Here is a 19,833-nt window from a genome sequence, read left to right on the forward strand (position 1 = left end):
GCGTTGCAATAACATGTTGCAGACAGGGATGCTTCAGAGTTCCCCCTTGTGCACTGACTGTGAAACATCAACACTCATGGTTGAAGGGTGTTTCTTCCATCTCTTCTTTAGTTTTAATTTCTTATTTATTGGCAGTTATAAAAGTTGATCCTGGCAAACATCTAATATCTAAATAGCTAACAGCAACATGTCATAAGAGGAACCTGCACCAAAAACCTTCTTGTATTTATTTCGCTGCTTGCAGATCGATGCCGTTACCTGTTGTTTGCATGGATGACGCAGACTTGTCTGCAAGCACTCAGGCAGCAGTGAACAGGAAACAGAGGACGTTAATGTTGAAAGTAAAAGTCGTGGCTTACCACATTTCAATGACTCATTTGAAAAGGCACAACGTTGGTCTCTGTGTTGCACTTTTCATGGTTTCACGCGGCTCAGCAGGTAGTTGGTGAGTGTTTGCAGACAGGTCGGAGTGTTGTGATTTTCTGGGACAGACAGCCTGACATTTAAGAAGAAAACAGTCCTACTGTGTTTTTCGTACACACATGACATCATGATTATTTCTGGAATTGTTGTTTTCCTGAGCTTCTCATAAGAAGTCTCTCTCCACCTCGCTACATAAACACTTTGAGTGTGATTCGCGTTTTTACATGTTCTCCAGAAACAGTCAGTGTGAAGTAAATCAGACACATATGGATTCCTTAATTTATTAGCGTAATTACAATTAATCAATAATGGAAATGATCATTGGCTGGAGCCCCGAGGGATGTTAAATGAATAGCTTCTGTTTCTGTGCAGCTCTTCTGAAGCATTTCTGCGTGTTGTAAGAAACTGTGTGAGTGCTGTTTCATCACTGCAGCCACACACACACAAGTGCACGCATGCTAGTTTCTGCATTTCGGCGACGACTGCAGATGTGCTCCGCTCTTTGTGTGCGCGCACTGAACGATGTTTGTCTTCAGGGCACCAATCCAAGCGAAGCATCCACTCAGCTTCGCCTCTCACGCTTTTATCTGCGTCTTTTGTTGTCGTGGTGGCCTAGAAAAAGCTCTTACAGGCGCTTCTCCGCATGCCAAAAGGCTGAGAGGTGTAACACCGGGGTCAAAGGTCGGGTGTTATTGAGCAAAGCGGCAGCAGAACGATCCTGTCGGTCTGACAGTGGTGTGTAAAGATGCTGAGGGGGGAATACCAGGGGCAGGTGAGAGCTTGTTAGGTGGCGAGACAGAGAAAGAGGCGCTGACTGCAGTGACTCAGTAATTTCTGTGTGTGAGGGTTTATTATTCACGATCTGCCTACAGAGTGACACACACACACACATTTCTCCATGCAGCCCTTGTGACACCTCATACAGGAAGTGGGGACACACACACACACACGTAAGCTCTTCCTGAATCATGCAGCCACAGTGACACCGCCCTCTGCTCTTTATCAAGATTCAGAAACTTGTAGGAAGGAAGAACTGGAAAAAACCACACTCTCACACACTCTCACACACTCTCACACAGAAGCTGGTTTTATTTCAGACTTGTATCTCAGGTTCAGGAGACAAAAGCTTTCTTTAGAGCAGCCGGTTTGAATCAGTAGTTTTAATTTGTTAAGCAACAACAAATAAATCAGGCAAATAAAAACGACTCCAAGAGCTTTCACACACTAACCTGCCGCGACCTTCACCAAAAATAACGCTCTGTCACGGCTGTAGTGACTGTCTGCCACCCTAACTCGCCGATAATCAGTGCTGGTGTCACTAAATGCCTCGTTGGCAGGTTGTTTCTGATCAGCGGTCTTCACCCGATGTCCACCTTACATGCAGATAAACTCAAGATGATTCAGTATCTTTCAGAACCAACTTTATCAGCAATAAGGAGTAAAGGTGATTTAGCTGTCTCTCATGTTGTTGGGGAGGTACTTTGGCCTTCTCGTCTTTACAGCGTTGCATCAGTTTATTTAAATTTGCTGATATTTTCTATGCACAGCTCACTTATGCCTCTTTTCCACTTCCACCTACCCTGGTCGGCACAACTCGAGTCAACTCTGCTGTACTCGGTTTCCGTTGTTTTCTATTCCGATTAAGTACAACCTCAGTGTGGATGAGGTAGTTACAGCAACGCAGCCCAGAAGTATGCAACACAAACACAACACAACAATGGAGGACGTCAAGGCGATGGTGTACCAGCTGCTCGATGGTAAACATCTGCACCTCGTCGTCGGACCAAACTGTTGGTTTGGGAGTGTTTCTCTCGTTGCCGGGTTTCAAAACCAGAAGGTGTGATTCGTGTGACTCATCCAATGATGTCACTCCCTGGCCAATCAGTGGGATGCAGTTCGTTGACGTTTTCGGCTCGATTGGAACCCAAGCTGAGTAGCTTCTGTTTCAGCCGAGCTTTATCTGTCAGACAGATGATGATGACTTTGAGGTTCCCAGGTCCTGTGGCTGCAGAACAAGCCAAAATGTTCACACCTCCACCGCCGTGCCGAGGAGTTGGTATGAGGTGTTTGTGCTGGTATGTTGTGTTTTAGTCTCACCTGCTAAAGATTCTTGTGGTTTCTTCAGATAGAGCTTTAGCATAGTTGTTCAGTGTTTTTCTAATTCTGCTGTCGTGAACTTGAACGTTTAACCTTTAACTGAGGCCCGTCGAGTCTGAGATGTAGCTGTTATTTAATTAAATGCACCTGATTAGCAGCACCTGGTTTGATGCCAAACCCCTTAAATCCTGTAGAAGAAGCAAGAGTGTGCTTACATTTTCACAGGACTGTAGAGAGACCTGTGAAAAACTTTATTTATTTTTTATATGATCGGATGTTTTCTTTCAGATTGCCTTTTATTAGCTTTGGCCATTTGAATTACCTAGCATACCTCTAGCTTAGGCCTCAGTCACACTGACCTAGACACCAGCCACCAACACCAACGAGAAAAGAGGGCGTTCACCGACATGTTTTAAAATGTGCAGCTTTAACCTTAAAAAGCAAATATTCTCCATTTTTACCTCGTGTCACACTTTTTCAAGTTTCACTACCGCACCACGAGTACCGAGCAGACAGGTTGATGTCGTCAATGCAGACTGTGGTCAAACGTATTGTCGTGGTTGACTCTAGAGCGAGAGAAACCTCCCACAGCTCTAATGAGCCTCAACCATTCGGGATTCTCCTGAAAGCCTCCCCACGAAGTCCAAAGAATGGACGTTTGTATTTAGCAGTTCTTTGGCATCTAAAAGATAAACTCTCCCAGATTCCTTCAGAGTATCTTATAAAGCCTCAACACCGAGGTGCTCCGTGAGCATTTCGTGAGCATATGAAGCATCCCGACAAACCGTCATGTTTACTTTATGTCCCCACCCAAGCCTGACATACCAGGATGTTTCAGCAAGCAGAACACGTTCGTTAGAGGTAGTCGTGCTCATCATCTCCAAGTGAGGCTTGCTTTGATATGTCCTGTTTAATCTGCACTTTTTTAAATAAACAAATACTTACCCAAGTTATTTTTCCAGTAAATGTGCACGTTTCTTTGTCTTAAATGCTACCAGCCTGACTAACATTTAGAGCCTCTCCTCAGACTCTGGGATACATCTTAACATTTTGTTCTTTTTATGCCAGACATTCAGATCGATTATGTGACAAAGCCAGTGTCTCTCCAGAAACAAAATCCTGGTTATTCTTGGATGTCTGCAGGCTCTGCTGCTCCCTGTGATGGGACTCGACATCAGCACAGATATCCAGTTTCACTTTAATTCGATCATCTCCTGAAGATTCAGTTACAGCAGATAAATACCAGTATTAGAAACACTCACTTCTTGCATCTGTTAAGTGCAAGATTTGAGGTGGAATTAATTTCATTCAGGCAGCACAGAGGGCATTTTGATGTTTTGCAGGGAAACTAACCTCTAATTTAACCATAAGGTAACAAACAGGTACAAAAATAAATGTTTGTTGTAATAGGAAATTACATTTTTGTGTTCGTTTAATGCCCGATTGTCTCAGTTTTACACATTCTGTATCCCAAACTATTTATAATAAGTATCTGCAGTCTAGCACAAATACACACAAATAAATAAAAAGCAAACAGCAGCAAAGCTGTAACAAAAATAAAACTTGTAATGAAACCTGCTAACAGTGACATCCGGTAATAACTGACACATCGTTTTCAGAGTTGAAGTCAATCCATGTCGTTATGGTGAATTTGGGTTGTGGTACAAATGAGCGGAGTCCCTGATCATCCAAATATACCTCCCTGATTTGTCCTCATCCACCTGCCTCACAGGCCTGGGTGTTGTTAGAAGGCGAGATCACAAAGCAGTGCATCCGCCATGAGAAAGATTTGCCTAGATTTGGTTTTGTCGTTATCGGACAAAGTAGAAGTAACAAGTGATAACATCAGTTTAACCATTTGAATAAACATCTTCTCTTTCCCTGCTTTTTGCTTTACTGCGAGCAGAAGTCGAGCCACAAGTTTTGACAACGCTCCAAAGAGCAGGCTGGCACGCCAGGAATGTTTGGCTTTCTCTGCCTTGAAGTGCCTCCGTAAAGGTTCAGCGGGGTGGAGGTCAGGTGACGGTGGAGGAAATTCCACGACAATCTTTTCAGTTTGCAGAGCTTTGAGGGGTAAGGGTTCAGTATGGGTGGAGTGTGAGAGTTCCACAAAGATGACGGAGGATGGGGAAAAGCACGGTGGGTGTTTCTGGAGAAAAGCATGTTCTCCAGAAACACCCACCGGGCTTTTCTTTGGGGTGGAGTCGATTCCAGGCAGATAAAATCCCACCTTCGGGTGCATTTACACCCTTGTACAGTTGCCTTGCACCGTCCCTCGAGTAGGTTTCACTTAATCACAGCTCTTCTCTCCTCACATGTTTGAAGATCACTCTTTCAGAGCGGGACCAAGTTCACAGTTTTAAGACTTTTGTTGTTTGGGTCCGTTTTTGGAAGCGACAACATGCTGTCCTCTCATGCCTCTCATAGATTTCTCAATTCCTCAGCAGTAATTTTAAGGGCCAGTAATTTTAAGGGCGGCAGCTGTTGTTGAGGAAGTGCTGCTGTTTCATGCTCGGGCACGATTAGTGGCCACACTGCATTTTTACTGTTCCCACCTCTATGAGGGGACAAGGGCACAGTATGCCACAGTGGTCCAGGGTTGGAAACTTGCACTGCCAACAGAGACAGCTACAGTGTTAAAGGGAAACTACCCTGTAGTGGGCTATTTATGGTTATTTGCATTTCCATCACAATAACACTGCGTTTTTTCATACAGCAGCAATAAAATAAGCTTTTAAACTTTTTTGCGTCACAGCCATGACCAGAAGTTTTGGCATTCGTGCAGATTTAGTGTTTCATGCATTTTGTTTTTTCAGTTTTTCCCCTTCAGCCTTAAAAGAATGATGGGAGTTTGCCATTGTCATGGATTTTCAAATTTATACGTCTGCTAAAAATCTAAGAATTTGAATCCTGGTGAACTTCATGTCAAGGTCAGAGGTCAAGTGTGCTTAAAATTCAAGATTATTGTCATGTATGCAAAGAAAAAGCATTTCTCTGTATATTAAAATTCTTTCTCTGCTGTCCACACGCAGAAGCCTGTTAATATGTACAAATAGATAAAATACAAATTGCACGAATAAAACTCTATTGTAAGTTTTTGCTCCAGGTGAGGCTCGAACTCACAACCTCGGCATCACTCTGCAGGTTACTGTCCTATAAGTACCGCGCGCTGACCGATTGCGCCACTGGAGCTCCCTAAAAGCTTGTGAATGCAATAATTTAAGAAGGAAGTCTCCTAGGATTTTCACATTTATCCTATAGGTGCGTCTCCTAGGAGGCTTAGGCAGCCGTCAGTGTTTTTATTTCTGTTGGGCCACTTCTGATTGATGGGATCCATTCCTGTGTCACCAGAGCGCCAAGCTGATAAAGGTTTGTGAACTTCTGCTTTTTGAGGATTGACCACAATAAAATGTCCACATGATGGATCACTGTGTCCCAAGGCAGAAGTGATAACCTAAGAAGGGACATTAATGTTTTCCATCCATGGCAAGGAAACTCCCCAGATCCTAAACTCCATGCCATAAAACTTTATTTATAAAGTACTTTTTAACACAACAACAAACTTACATTTGAGATCATGGGTCACATGCGACGCAATTTGATCTGAAGTGGGCCACACCAGCGAAACTCCCCAGATCTTAAACTGATTCAGAATTTATGGCCGGCAAAGCTGAGCGATTGTGAGGTGGAGTAGGCCGGTTTGAGTAAAATCAAATTATAAGCAGTTCTGTTTGATCCAGCAACGTCCTGTTTGAAGCTTGAAGCACAGTCATTTCTAACAGGTTTACAATGACTGCAAGTTGTTTTTTGCAGAAAGCGCCACAGATTATTCGCGTAGCATCTGAACGCTGCTTCATACACCTCAAGGAAAGCTGACAAAGCGTTAACCCAGTCAATACCGATAAATCAAATCTTTGAAATATTTTAAGCATATTTCTCGCGTTTGAAACGTTTCTAAATTCTCAAAGTATCTGATTCGTTTCTGTAGACTCCGCCTTTTTAAATTACTGCAGGTAGTTAAACCAGAAACCTGGTGCAAGTTTAAGACTTCAAAAAAAAATATTTCATTCAGCTTTCTTAAATGCATCAGTGATTAAAAGTTCTATAAGGCAACGTCAACATTTAAAGACTGAAATGTTGGTCACATTAGAAAGCTTTTTAGGCAGCTACGCCACATATGAAGGCTGATAAACGAGCTGTCTCGGTTCAAAGTGGGGGTCATTCTTTTTGGCCTAAAAGTTCTGTTGTTGCTTAGCAGTAACACAGGCGATTTCACAGGAAAGTCTGATTTGACTAATGGTTATAAATCATTCGTCCTCCCGCCTCTTACGCACTAGCTGAGATAAGAAGGCCGGTTTGAAGAGTTCAAAGTCCACGTGGTTTCTGGGTGTTGTTTGAATATAGTCTCACAAACAAAACCAAACCTCTCCCTTAACAGAAAACCACAGACGAGCTCCACCTCAGCAGCATCACTTCCCTCGACCTAGGATGCCCCGCGCTGGTTGGCAGACCTGCCAGCTTTTTTACATAATGATATCCGATTACGTTGCCAGCAGCTCGACTCTAACTTTAACGATTATTAATACCAGGTGTGGCTGCAGAGTTCATCATCCTGATACCTAGTCGATCTATAGATTAATAAAATGAGACAGTGGAGTCTAAAATCCTTTGAATGCTTTTAATTTCGACTTCCTTTTCCTTCCTAAAAACAGGAACTGAGCTCTTGTAGTGATCCTTCGACTGCAACATGCCGCTCTTTATTAACTGTAGCTTCCAGGAAATTTCCTAGATGTGAGGGGTCAAAGCTCATCTTTATCACTTTCCCTCAGGAAATCATCCCAAAAGAACTTCTGATACCGTCAGGATCTCCCACTATCTGGATTTCCTGCTTCACCACATAGTTGGGGGCGAATGAGACCCCGCGGAGCAGAACATTTAACAGCTTTCATTGTGCTTTTACAAGAAGAGGTCGAGACAACATGTACAAATCAAACTTTAATTGCAGTAAAATATGCCTTTCCTTCTGAGAACATGTTGTTGATGCTCCTGATGTAACAGGTCTGGTTGGAGTCAGAACAAGACTCAGATTGTTTTTGTTTTACTCGTGAACAGCAGTCGAGCCTTTCCAAAATACTTTAGATGATGATGGGAGTTTTTATTTAGACGCAGCTATATTTATGCTGCTGGTGTCATCAGGCATCACTTTAGGTTGTCCAAAACGGACAGGACTCTGGGTAGCTGTGACTTAATAGTGTTTTCTTCTTGATCGTAGGGGTCGAGGTAATTGATATAGTTTTGTTTTGGATTTTTTTGGTGATATTTTACAGGCTTAAATTGTAGTAAAATACTTTTCTTTGAGAAGTCACACGACAAGCAGCTACTTTACATTTTTATTTTAGACATGACACCAGCAAGCAGTTGCTTTCCACAGACTAATCAGGGTTTTTCTTGGCTCTGAATGGACTTTCGTAGGTGTGATAACACATTTAAGTGTGATTAGCCATTTGATTATCAGTTGCCAAAAAAAAACTTGATAAAAAACATTATTACAGAACTGCTGATTTTCCTTTCGGGGGAAGTCCACGGCCTCTTTGGGAGATTCCAACATGTTTTTATATGTAGGAAAATCCCTGTACAAGTTTCCATGTTGATTTAAAAATGCTCCAAAAGCCTCTGTTACGCCAACTGTGACGTGCTCTTGAGGCGTGCTGGACTCACTCAAATCTTTTCCTAAAAAAAGACGCTTCTAGAGAACGATTAGAGAAGTCAAAGCATGAATTGAAGCAATCGTGGAGTTTTCTCCAGAATGTCTCGTCTTTCCGAGCTGTTGCAGCATCTCTGTCTCAGTAATCTGGGAATCTTTGAGCTCGTCCACTGAGAAATAATGGCTGCTTCTCCAACTCGGCTGTGTTGGCTTCGCTGTGTTCACTAAAATACAAAATGTAAGAAGTGGACGACAAGCCAATATGAGTTTTGGCCCTTGGTCCACTTTGCGAGGGCGACAACGGCGAGCACAAACTCCCTGTAAAGTTTTAATGGCTCTGTCATAAATGAGGCAGGCGTATTATTTGCACAGATCTTACATTATACCAGTGTTGCATGTGATTATAATTTGGTAAGTTACAAACTTCTAATAATGTGACAGCTTTGCTGTGTAGCCCCAAAATAACCACATGGAGACTTTTGTGCAATTTGCATGGATACTTTAACAGAATTTAAATATGTAGATGTGACAATGCACCGAAGTTAGAGAGTATTATTTTATTATATTGTCAAAGAACACTTTTAAAGTAACACTTTCCCAACATTATTTTGTACCTTCTTAGGCTTTCTTATTATGTAATTTGAAGCGTTAAGCAGTCGTAAGAGACCAGTAAAGGACTGTTTGTATGGATGAGATCTTTGCGGTTGTAAAAACTGCAGCAACCTGTCGACGCATCGATTCTTTTCTGTGATGTTAGCACTGAGTTGTGCAGCGCGCTCGGTGGTCAGCGCTGCTTTCTCAAGGCAAGGACTGAAACATTGGCAGGACTCTTCTGTTTGTGTCTCGAGTTTACATGTTCCCGCCATGCTTGCATTGAATTTCCATGGAAAGACATGCTTCCCATCCCGACCCAGGACACTCTTGCAAAATTAGTACTTAATCTCAAGAGTTTCACTTCCTGGATAAATGAAGATTAAAAAACAAGACAAAAACGTTGCACTCACTTTCCACAATTTGTGACTCATGTTTTTTTTCTGAGTCATAACTCAGTCAAATCTAACCACGCAGGAACAGCTCGTATTTATAGATTCATTGTGCCATTTCATTTCTGAAGTTCTTTGCAAATGAAGGTTGGGAATCTTTGAAGAAAATATGATTGTCATAAATCCAAAACCTGCCTGAGAGTCATCACATTCGTAGGTTTACACTTCAGGAATTGCTGAACTATAAAATTATGTAAGTTGTCTCAACTTAAAAAAATGCAAAATTGTAGCCTTAAAATAAATTAGCATCAACTTAAGAGGGGTAGATTACACAACTCTGAGTATGCAGTGCATTTAGGAAAGAAAAGTCACATGACAGCCAGAAAAAAAAGTGTAAGAAAGTAAAAGTTAAATATACTTATAAGGATAAGGATCAGGTTACGAGGACGGTTGTCTGCGCTGTTGTTTTATCAGAGCCAGATAATCATTGTTGGCTTGACAGCTCTAAGCTACTAGAGTCACACTTTAGTCACACAGAGTTAAAATAGCAAACTCCTGGCGACACAGAAAAATTGCATTGACCTTTTTTGCATTTGCTGACTGCAGTGACGACAGGGCAGCATCCTCAACCTCTGGGACACCACTTTCTATAACAAGGTGATTGCACAGGATGCAGATTGGTGAAGACTTCCAAGTAATGATGTAGGGATTTGTCGTTTTCAACAGTTTATCCCAGTTAACAAGCAGGTTGCACATAATTGCCATCTTGACCCATTCAGTCACAGACTGATACCAAACCTGACTGGTCAGCATCTTCGCAGCAACCATGATGTCATTTAAAAGAGTGAGGACCTTTACTGCCTTTACAGTGTAAAGGTTGATTCTGTGTGTTTTTAATGGTGAAAATTGACCAAAATTGAGACAAATGCAGGTGATCGTCCCCACAAAAACAAACGCTGCACACTTTTTATTCATGGTCTACAAGACTGAGCCATTCCACTGCTTCCTCTGCAGCCACCTTGTTCTCTCTTAATCCTGTTTCCTCTTTCTCTTCGTAATCCATCGCTCTCTCTCTGTCCGCTGCCTTTGCTCTCTCCTCGCCCTCCCCACCACCCTCCTCTTCACCTTTTATCCGGTTGTGCAGATTACAGGTCAGTAATTGCTCCCCGAGTTGCTCTCACCCGCAGAGTAAATAATCGTAATCGCTTTTATTGTTATTATGCTTTTTTGGTCACGCAGTAGTATCAGTGCTATCAGTGTCTGAATCACAGCTGTTGTTCGAGCAGGGAAGCAGACAGGCTGTTAATCTGCGTTATGTAATGCTAATTCAGATCTGTTGTTTTTGTTTTCCCTTTCGGCCGAGCAGATGAGGTACGGAAGCCGTCCGAGTCTGTCGGCCCTGCTGATAAATCTTACGTTCAGACCATCTGGGCCCTTCTTTTTCTTCTCTTTTGTTCCCGTATCTCATTTTAACCTGAACTCTAGTTTGATCCCAACATCACAGCGATAGAGCGGGAGGGAGGTGATGATGATGAGAGCTTTTCCACGACGGGCGATCGTGGCTCAAGAGTTGGGCGTTCGCCTTGTAATCGGAAGGTTGCCGGTTCGAGCCCCGGTTTGGATAGTCTTGGTCGTTGTGTCCTTGGGCAAGACACTTCACCCGTTGCCTACTGGTGGCGGTCAGAGGGCCCGGTGGCGCCAGTGTCCGGCAGCCTCGCCTCTGTCAGTGTGCCCCAGGGTGGCTGTGGCTACAATGTAGCTGCCATCACCAGTGTGTGAATGTGTGGATGACTGGATATGTAAAGCGCTATATAAATACAGGCCAGGCCATTCACTTTTCAGAATAAAAGACGCCTACTCAGTGAGCGGCTTGCTTCACCTCTGAATGGAAAGAATTGAACGTAGGCAGCAAAAGTCCTTGATGTAAAAGAATTATTAATGTCTTTATGCACCTGATTTACCTTATATCTGATTTAGAGGGGACGCGTTCTGCTTTCCTCGTTTTCTGTCGTATTTGTACTCTAAATCTTTCAAAAACTGAATCATGCAACGCTAGTCTTGTAGTATCTGAGAACAGAAATATGATCCCAGAAATGATCAGAATAGGCCCAGATTTTATACATTAAAGCCACCTGCCTCATATTGGGCGTCTCTGTGCTTCGTGCTGCCAAAGCACCTCTGACCTCGGGGGCACAGACCAGGATCCTTTGGGTCCTTTGTGTTTCCGGGTCAGGACCTTGTGGATCAGGTTTGATTGGATTGGGATTTGGGGAGTTTGGAGGTTGGGTCAGCGCCTTGGGCTCTTTGCCGTTCTTCGAGGAGCTCGTGACAGTTTTTGGGTTGTGGTGATGCCCGTTGTGCTGTGCTTGGATAGTGTTTCGTAACATCCACATAAATGTCAGGAATCAGGTTTCCCAGCAGAACGTTACAGCTCTGATAAGCTTATCATTATCATTCATCTGTCACAGGTTTCAGTGGTGAGGTGGATATTTTGCATATGTTTATAAAATATATACGCAGTGTTTTAGTTAGAAAAAAATAACTAAAATATTAAAATGCAAAAATAAAAATGTTTACAGTTAAAATTAACTGCAAATGTCTAAATAAGAAAATAAAGGAAAATGAATGTGGTGATAAATAATAAAAAAAGTATAAAATTTGAAAATAAAACAAAAAATAAAAGGAAAGGCAGAAAGTATATAGATAAATAAATAAAACTGGAATAACAATTAAAAATAGCACAAAAAATCCAAATTAACATTAAAAAAATGACAAAAAATAACATTTATAAAGTAAAATGATAATTACTTAAAAAATTTAAAAAAAAACTTAAAAAAGAATCGGTAAAAAAAAGTTTATTCTAAAACAAATGCAGAAGTAGAATATCTGTATTTAATAAATAAAATGCTAAATAATTAGAAATAAAGAAATAAATTTAATATAAAACTGAAATAAAAAAATGAGCAAAACTACAAAATAAATTCAAATAAAATTGCAAGAAAAAAAAAATAGAGAAAATTGACAGCCCTGGAAAATCAATGAAAACAATCAACGAATGTCAGCTTCCTGTTTACGTCCACCTGAAGTCCCCGGGGTCTGCAGCCCATCAAACTGGACCTTGCATGTTTCTGTACAGATAAGTGTGCCTCAGTACTCGCTGTCTCAGAGGAAGTCGAGCTGTTACCAGTTTTTCAGGTGAGCATGTCTGAGCCTGAAGAGGTGACGTCGCCTGCCAGGATCACACAGAGAGCAGCTGCTAATTAGATTAGATTAGATTAGATAGAACTTTATTAATCCCTCGGGTGGGTTCCTCTGGGAAATTCGATTTCCAAAAAAGCACAGCACCGACAGAAGTTACAGAGTTACAGAATATTATATATATATATATATATATAATACACACACACACACACACACACACACACACACACATATATATATATATATAAATACAGAGACAATATAAATAAAATATACAAAGGGGATAAATAGAATAAATAGGAATAAAAATAAAAATACAAGTGAATTGCACATTTCAAGTATTGAGTATTGAGCATGTCACTGCTGAGCTTCTGCGTGTGTGTGTGTGTTAACGCCTGACCTTTGTGTGTGTTTGATTACAGGATGCACATCATGATCCCGAGGACTCGGTGGGCGAGGACGATTCGATGTCTGTCTGCACGGTGAGTCCACCTCCTGTCCTGTGTTTCCTGCTCACATCAGAGAGGCTGCAGACTGTGTTTGGAGCTTTCTGTTAGTCTTTCCTGGCATTTCGTCGGCTTCACTGTAAACACGCCGAGCTCTCTGTTTGCACTCAAACTGCTCTGAAGGAACTCACGCGTGCAGTCATGAGTCTGACCTCCTCGTATTGACGCTTAAACAGCTCTTCTGGTCACTTTTACATTGATCTGTGTGCGACCTCGTGTGCAAAAGTTTCAGTTACATTCACACAAAGCAGAGTTTTTGATTTAGCCTCTGTTTGAGAAAACTGACGCCTACTCCTGCAGGATAATTGCTGGTATGAAAGTGAAGCAGAATGTAGCTCACTATTAAAATCATGAGTCATCTCAAAGCAGGAAGAAAAAATCCTCCCTCACATCCTCTGCACTGATCGTTATCATCATTTATTTGTGATGCTCTTCACATTTCAGGAGTTGTTTTGGGATTAGATGATATTTTCTCTTCAGGCGATTCCACCTTCTTCTTCCTGTGGCCCACTTTTATCCTCTACTCACACATGCTGACTTTCATTTGACCCTGTTTTGGAGAAAATCACTGTAAATACAGGGTATTTTGAAATGCATGTGGTCATGCACGGATTACTAAACAGGCCTAGTGGACCTGAGGGATCCGAGCTCAGTTCTAAGATACGAAACGACCACAATGAAGTACAACTGAGTCTAGAAGAGACACAAAACCAATAGAAATGCAAAATTACTGCAGAGAGAGACGCTGGGTATCACAGAAGTGTGCAACATTGAGACAATTAGAACACTGATGGGTGTAAAATGATTGAAAACCTAAAATTATTGGAAATGAAAGCAATGTTGGAAAGCAAAGAAATGTGCAAAACAAGCAAAAGAAACAACCTGAAATTGGTACGAAATGAGGAAAAAGCAGCAACCAAATAATAAAAAAGTGAAACAAAGTAATCAAAAAGACACAAAAATGACCTCAAGAGTGGAAATTGATGGAAAATCACCAGAAAAATGCATAAAATACTCACAGGAAGAAGGAAAATCACCCCTAATAGGTGTAAAACATTTGCAAAATACATGCAAAGTAGCAGAAAATGATGCAAAGCATTTGTCAGCAGACACAAAAGATCACAAACAGACCTCAAAGAGAATCACAACATCGCTGAATTAGTGCAAAATAATGAAGAACCATCCCAAAGAAAGTTTCTGTGTCCTGTTTTTCAGTGACTGCTGTCTTGTGTGAGTCCTCGAGCCTCTGAATGGCTTTTTGCACCTTTAAATGTTGGTGAGCCTTCACTTCATGCACGCAGAAGCAAATCAGCAGATATGGGACTGGTGGGGAAAAACGAGCAGTGCCCTGTAAACAAAAATAAGCACAGGTGCAGAAACATAATTCAAAGGATTAAATGTTGTGGCTGTTTTATGAAATGTGGGCTGGTTCTCATAAGCTACAAAAGCAGAACTGGCTCCTCAGACGTTTCAGGAGCCGTGTGTCCTGCACTGAGCTCACGGACCTGTCTGCGAGTGTTTGAGCAGCAGCAGGGAGGGCAGCTGCACGTATTGATTTTTTAAATGCAGAGGAGATGGCTTATGGATCGACTCTCTGGTAGGAGCTGAGCACTCATTACCTCACTGCACAGAGTCGGCAGCACTCACACAAAGACACACACGACCTCTGCAGCAAGAAGCTGGATGTGAAAACATCACCAGCGTCACATTGTGTGAGTGTGTGTCTGCAGGTCTGTGTGTGTGAGCGTGAATATATTACATAATTGTTAATGAGTGACTTAGACTGTTCCAGTCAATGTGAAGCGAGTGTGTGAGAGTGTGTGTCAGGTTAAATCGGGGTAATGAGGCAGCTTTCTCTCTGTGTCACGTTGCTCAAAGTCTTAGAGTGTGCAAATGACACAAATTCACCGACCGCTACACATGTGAGGACCTTCACTGAGACAAGGGACGGCAAAGCAAACAAGTTCTGCAACGGTCAGACCACAGAGCTTCAGACCGAGCTGTGAGTAAGTCTGGGAGAAATGACCACACTTCTCACTTGGTTTATCACCTCAATAAGCACTTTGGTCAGTTAATGGCCTCAGTCACTGGTATCAGGTCTTACTGAATAAAACATGACGTTCTGTCAATTTTATTCACCGGTCGTCCAAATAGAGGATGAAACAGGGTGTGCGTGTAACTGAGACACTACATGAGCCAGGCTGATTGTAGGAAATAAAAAACCCTGAAACCTAAAGTTTAAAAAGAGAACTTACTAATAAAACAACTAAAACTGAAACTAAAACTTTGATATGGGACAAAAATAATGGCAGGGGGAACCAAAAGAAGCAAAAATGCAGAAAATACAAGATGCAAAATGTGAGAAATTATACAAAACGAATACAAAACGATAGAAAACAGCCAAAAAGAGGATTTCAGAATGATTAAAAAGCAACCTCAGTGATCATATAAAGACCAAAATGACCAAAGCCTGACCTAGCATGGCCAAAATGTGACAGAAAAGGACAAAAAGAAGAAAATGATCAGGAAGGGAGCGCAACAACCATGGAGGTATACTACAGAGAGGCCAAAACAGTCCCAAAGTCATGGACAGCAACCATGAAGACATGCAAAATGAATAAAAAGAGAGCTCAGTGATCATAAAAATACCAAAATGACAAAACAATGGCCCAAAACAGTCACAAAACAATATTGAGCAACTATAAAGAGGAGCAAAGTGATTAGAAAGAGATCTCAGTGATCACGAGAAACAGTCAAAGGACCACAGAGAGACACAAACAATCAAAATATGAAACAAAACGATGGGAAGCAACCATGGAGTCAACATGAACAGAAAGAGCTCAGAGATGACTAACATGTGACACAAACGATATTAAGCAACTATAAGAGAGGCAAAATTATTAGAAAGATATCTGTTCATAAATGATTAAACGCCTGCGAAGCACAAAATAATCCAACAACAGCAAAATAGTTGAAGTTAAACACACAGGAAGTGTGTTTGTGTCACTGTGGTCAGATTTCATCACAACATGTCAGGAGACGCTTTGGTGCAGATCTTTGCTGAGACTTGGTGAATCTTCGTGAGTCAGCTAACTTCCAAAGCTTGCTTTATAATTTCCATCCTGAACTCCTGAAAAGCCTCGAGGCTATCGTGAAGAGTGGGCAGGGAGCACTGAATTTAATTTCAAACATTTCAGAGACGTAAAAACCTCACATGCAGAATCACTTAAAACATGCTTCTGCTTTTTTTTAAACTCTTTAAGTTGTGCTTGCTATGTCCATTAATGGGTCGACCCGTGGTGCCAACAGCAGTCACTGATGTTTGACCACGAGCCAAAAGGAAATTCACCAGCAGCTTTGCAAAGTAGGATTTCATTTCCTCAAATATAGCAGATATTTTTGTTTATCGTTTGGCAGGAAATTAGAGGAACTGCTGTGGTTTGTTATCTAAAGTGACAGAGACTCATTGGATTGGCTTATATGTGCACTCACATGTGCAGACAACCGCCCAACTACCCCTGTGAGCCAGTAAGAGCCGATAAAAAAGCACTGAAAACACACACACACACACACACACACACACACACACACACACACACCTCAGCTCTCATTCACGCACACACTCGCTCAGATCCTGAAACACCTCCATCACAGCGCTGTTGCATCCATTGAGTCGATAACACATACACACACTATCATGAGCTCAGGTGTGACTGCAAGAAACACACATTCAGTTGACACACTGACATCATTGTTGAGTCAGTAGCACACACACACGCCTGGTTTGCTATCTTTGTGGGGACATCCCATTGACATAATGCTTTCCTCAGCTGCTTACTCTAACCATCAAAAATGGTCCATTAGACGATCGACATCAGTGCTGGTTTTTAAATCCAGATTGAAAACACATTTTTATTCACTGGCTTTTGACTCAGTGGTTGACTGACTTGTATTTACTTGTATTTTATTGTTTTTCACTATGTTTATTATTTTATCGTATTTATTATTCTTATGGTATCTATTATGTTTCTATTGTTCAGCACTTTGGTCAGCCTTGCGTGTTTTTAAAGTGCTATATAAATAAACGATGATGATGATGATGATGATGATGATGATGATGAAAAATGAATGGCTAACCCTAAACCTAACTATAACATTTTGAGTCCCCCATGGGGACCTGGACTTTGGTTCCCATGAGGGCTGTTGGTCCCCACCAGTATAGTAAATGTCAGATTTTGGTCCCCATCAAGATAGTAAGAATCCATGCACACACACACACACACACACACACACACACACACACACACACACACACACACACACACACACACACACACTCGCTAAGGCCCCCAGTGAGGCAGAAAAGAGTTTCCAGACAGCAGAAGGAACATCGTTGCTCTCTGAGGGGCCAACTAACATCTGCTGCCATCTGCCGCTGCTGTTCAGCTGTGTGTGTGTGTGTGTGTGTGTGTGTGTGTGTGTGTGTGTGTGTGTGTGTGTGTGTCAGACACAGTATCATGTCTCATCAGGATGAGGTCACTTGTTCGCTGTGGGAACACCATGTTGAACACACACGTGCACCAGCTTCTTAGTTTGTGTGACCTGCTGCGCCACGGGTTTTGTGCCTCGCTCGGTTTTGCTCTCCCAGCAGATTTCTCTGGCTGACTGCGTCGCTCTAAATGGTTTAAATGGGACTTCTTAAATATTTCATAAATGCGCAGGTGTGCTCTTGCAGAGCTGAGATTTGTTCCGTCATCCTCTGAGAATCGATTGAGGCAATGCCAAACTTATGATAGCACCTTCTCCTTCCTGTGGCCCACTTTTAAAAACAAAACATCTGCAGAGAGGTGCGATTTAACGTAAAAGTGACACAAAGCAAACTCCAAAGAAATGCTAAAATAAAGAGATGAAAACCAGCCATAAAGAAAAGAGGAGCTGATTATTAGAAAGATGCAAAATGAGTAACATAAGATGTAACTTGACAGCAAAGTGGTTGAAAATAACTATAATAACAATAATAATTATTGTGAAAAATGTAAAACAAAATATCCTAAGTCTAAATGAGTGCCTAATATGATAGAAATAATGACCACAAAAAGCATTAAGTGACCATGAGATGCAAAATGACCAAACTGTGACATAAAATTCCCAAAACAGGGATGAAGATGAGCACAAAGAACAGGAAGTGATAGCAAAAGGATACTCTCATGAAGCTGCTGAAAACAGTTTGAAAGCTTTTATGACTCAGGCTATTATAACAGGATTAATACGTTCAGGGAAAATCAGCCCATCAGTTTCCCAGAACAGCGTCCTGTTATTGATTAACCGAGCGATTGGTAGTGTTTAGTGAGCACGTGCGTCCCAGAGAGAACAGCCAGTGAAAGCTAATGTGTGATTCGTTTCAGAGGGTTAATGAGAAGAGTCCAGAGGTGGGTTTCAAAGTAGCTTGCAGATTTGTAGGATCTATGGGAAAGCTGAATGGCCTTAAACAGCGCCCCCCTGTGGATGTGTAGAGTGATGTCTGTGGATGTTTGTCCTGGTGTTTGTATGGGTGGCAAAATAAAATATGTCCGGTATCTGCGAACAGTTACCGGTAGAAACACCTTGTTGCTGATTAAATGAATGATTGCTTGATCATGATGCTGTTCATTGGGGAGCAGTGATGTTTTTTACAGGTTTCACAGGTTTTACAGGTCAGTCAGGTGCACGCGCTGCTCAACATTCATCACGATTTTGCTCCTTGTTTTTGGCTGTTTAGGTTACTGCATGACCAGAAGTCATTTTCGGAGCTGAGCTACAATTAATTTGGCCAGTATCGAGATTATCAAACACACTTTGGAGAATTTGATCGAAAAAGGCGATTCTTGTATGTAGGGGTGGGCGGTAGAAACGGTATAAATTTGGCCAACTGTAGAGATTTTGACTATACCGCTCTATCGCAATAACGCATGTTGATGGTGTCATCAAGCTGCGCCTGTTTTGGTCGAAAGCATTGCAGCGGCTGCAAACAATATCATCTGCAAATTACTGCGCTCCCTCCACTTCCCTACCATTGATTCATTAATGCTGAATTCTCTCGCAGCTGCTCTATTCCCATGTTGTTGCAGTATATTAATAACTAACCTGGTATTGTGGATGGATTATCTCAGTTGTTCTCCTGACTGAAGTTTGGTCTGTTTATAGCATCCTGCCATGTGATTGCATTTGTCCCTGACCACCAGAAACCCTCACGTTAACTTTTCTCGAGTGGAAAAAAGTTAGCATTCATCCTTCAGCTTCACTGTGCTAATGTTATGCTAACGTAGCTGTTTTGCTAGCGATCACGTAGCACATCATTATATACCAGCTAGCTTAACTACAGTAACCCTACAAACGTCACTGCTGTTTAGTTTACTGTCTTCCTTTATGTTGGAAGTGATAGCAAAGCAGTACGTTTTAATTTTTTTAATTGATCTCTCAGTCAGAACATGCTATGGCATGTTTAGGTGGAAACTAGCGAGCTAACTTCCTGCTAGCTTCTAACTCTGTTGAATTTAATAAATTCTGTTTTCATGGATGCCTGGATGTAAAGCAGCAACGCTGATCATTTTATTAAAAATGAAAGAATTTAGACAGTTTTTAACTCTCAGTGTTCGTTTGACTTTGGGACCTGAAGAAGACGGAGTTTTGGACCCAGATTACTCTGCAAGGCTCCTGACTATGGCAGCCATAATGCTCCGGCTTCATAGCTTACCAAAGTCATATTAAATTTTTTTTGACAGATTTCTGTGCGCTGTGTACCACATAAAATCGGTTCGAGGTCAGTAAGCACAACCAGAATTCATACATAAGGCACACTGTTGATTTTTGAGAAAATTAAAGGATTTTAAGTGTGCCTTATAGTGTGTAAAATACGTTATACAGAAGAAAAGAATATATC

At 41.6% G+C, this 19,833-nt stretch overlaps 1 protein-coding gene and 1 non-coding gene across 2 annotated transcripts in view; one reads left to right on the forward strand and one right to left on the reverse strand.

Annotated features, from left to right (window-relative positions):
- Window positions 1-19,833, forward strand: part of rps6ka3b (ribosomal protein S6 kinase A3b) — a 64,364-nt gene that overhangs the window by 3,415 nt on the left and 41,116 nt on the right. The window contains exon 2 of the mRNA XM_085363018.1: window positions 12,831-12,890. Coding sequence (XP_085219144.1) covers window positions 12,831-12,890 — 60 coding nt within the window. The remainder of the gene's footprint in view (window positions 1-12,830; window positions 12,891-19,833) is intronic.
- Window positions 5,619-5,712, reverse strand: trnai-uau (transfer RNA isoleucine (anticodon UAU)). Its single transcript has 2 exons — window positions 5,675-5,712; window positions 5,619-5,654 (listed from the first exon to the last, which is right to left on the reverse strand). It is a non-coding gene; the product is annotated as a tRNA-Ile (tRNA).

This window comes from Diplotaxodon limnothrissa, linkage group LG9 (assembly GCF_057381915.1).
Source record: "Diplotaxodon limnothrissa isolate DT_005_m linkage group LG9, D_limnothrissa_male_GT1.1, whole genome shotgun sequence".
In the NCBI taxonomy this organism is placed as follows: Eukaryota; Metazoa; Chordata; class Actinopteri; order Cichliformes; family Cichlidae; genus Diplotaxodon; species Diplotaxodon limnothrissa.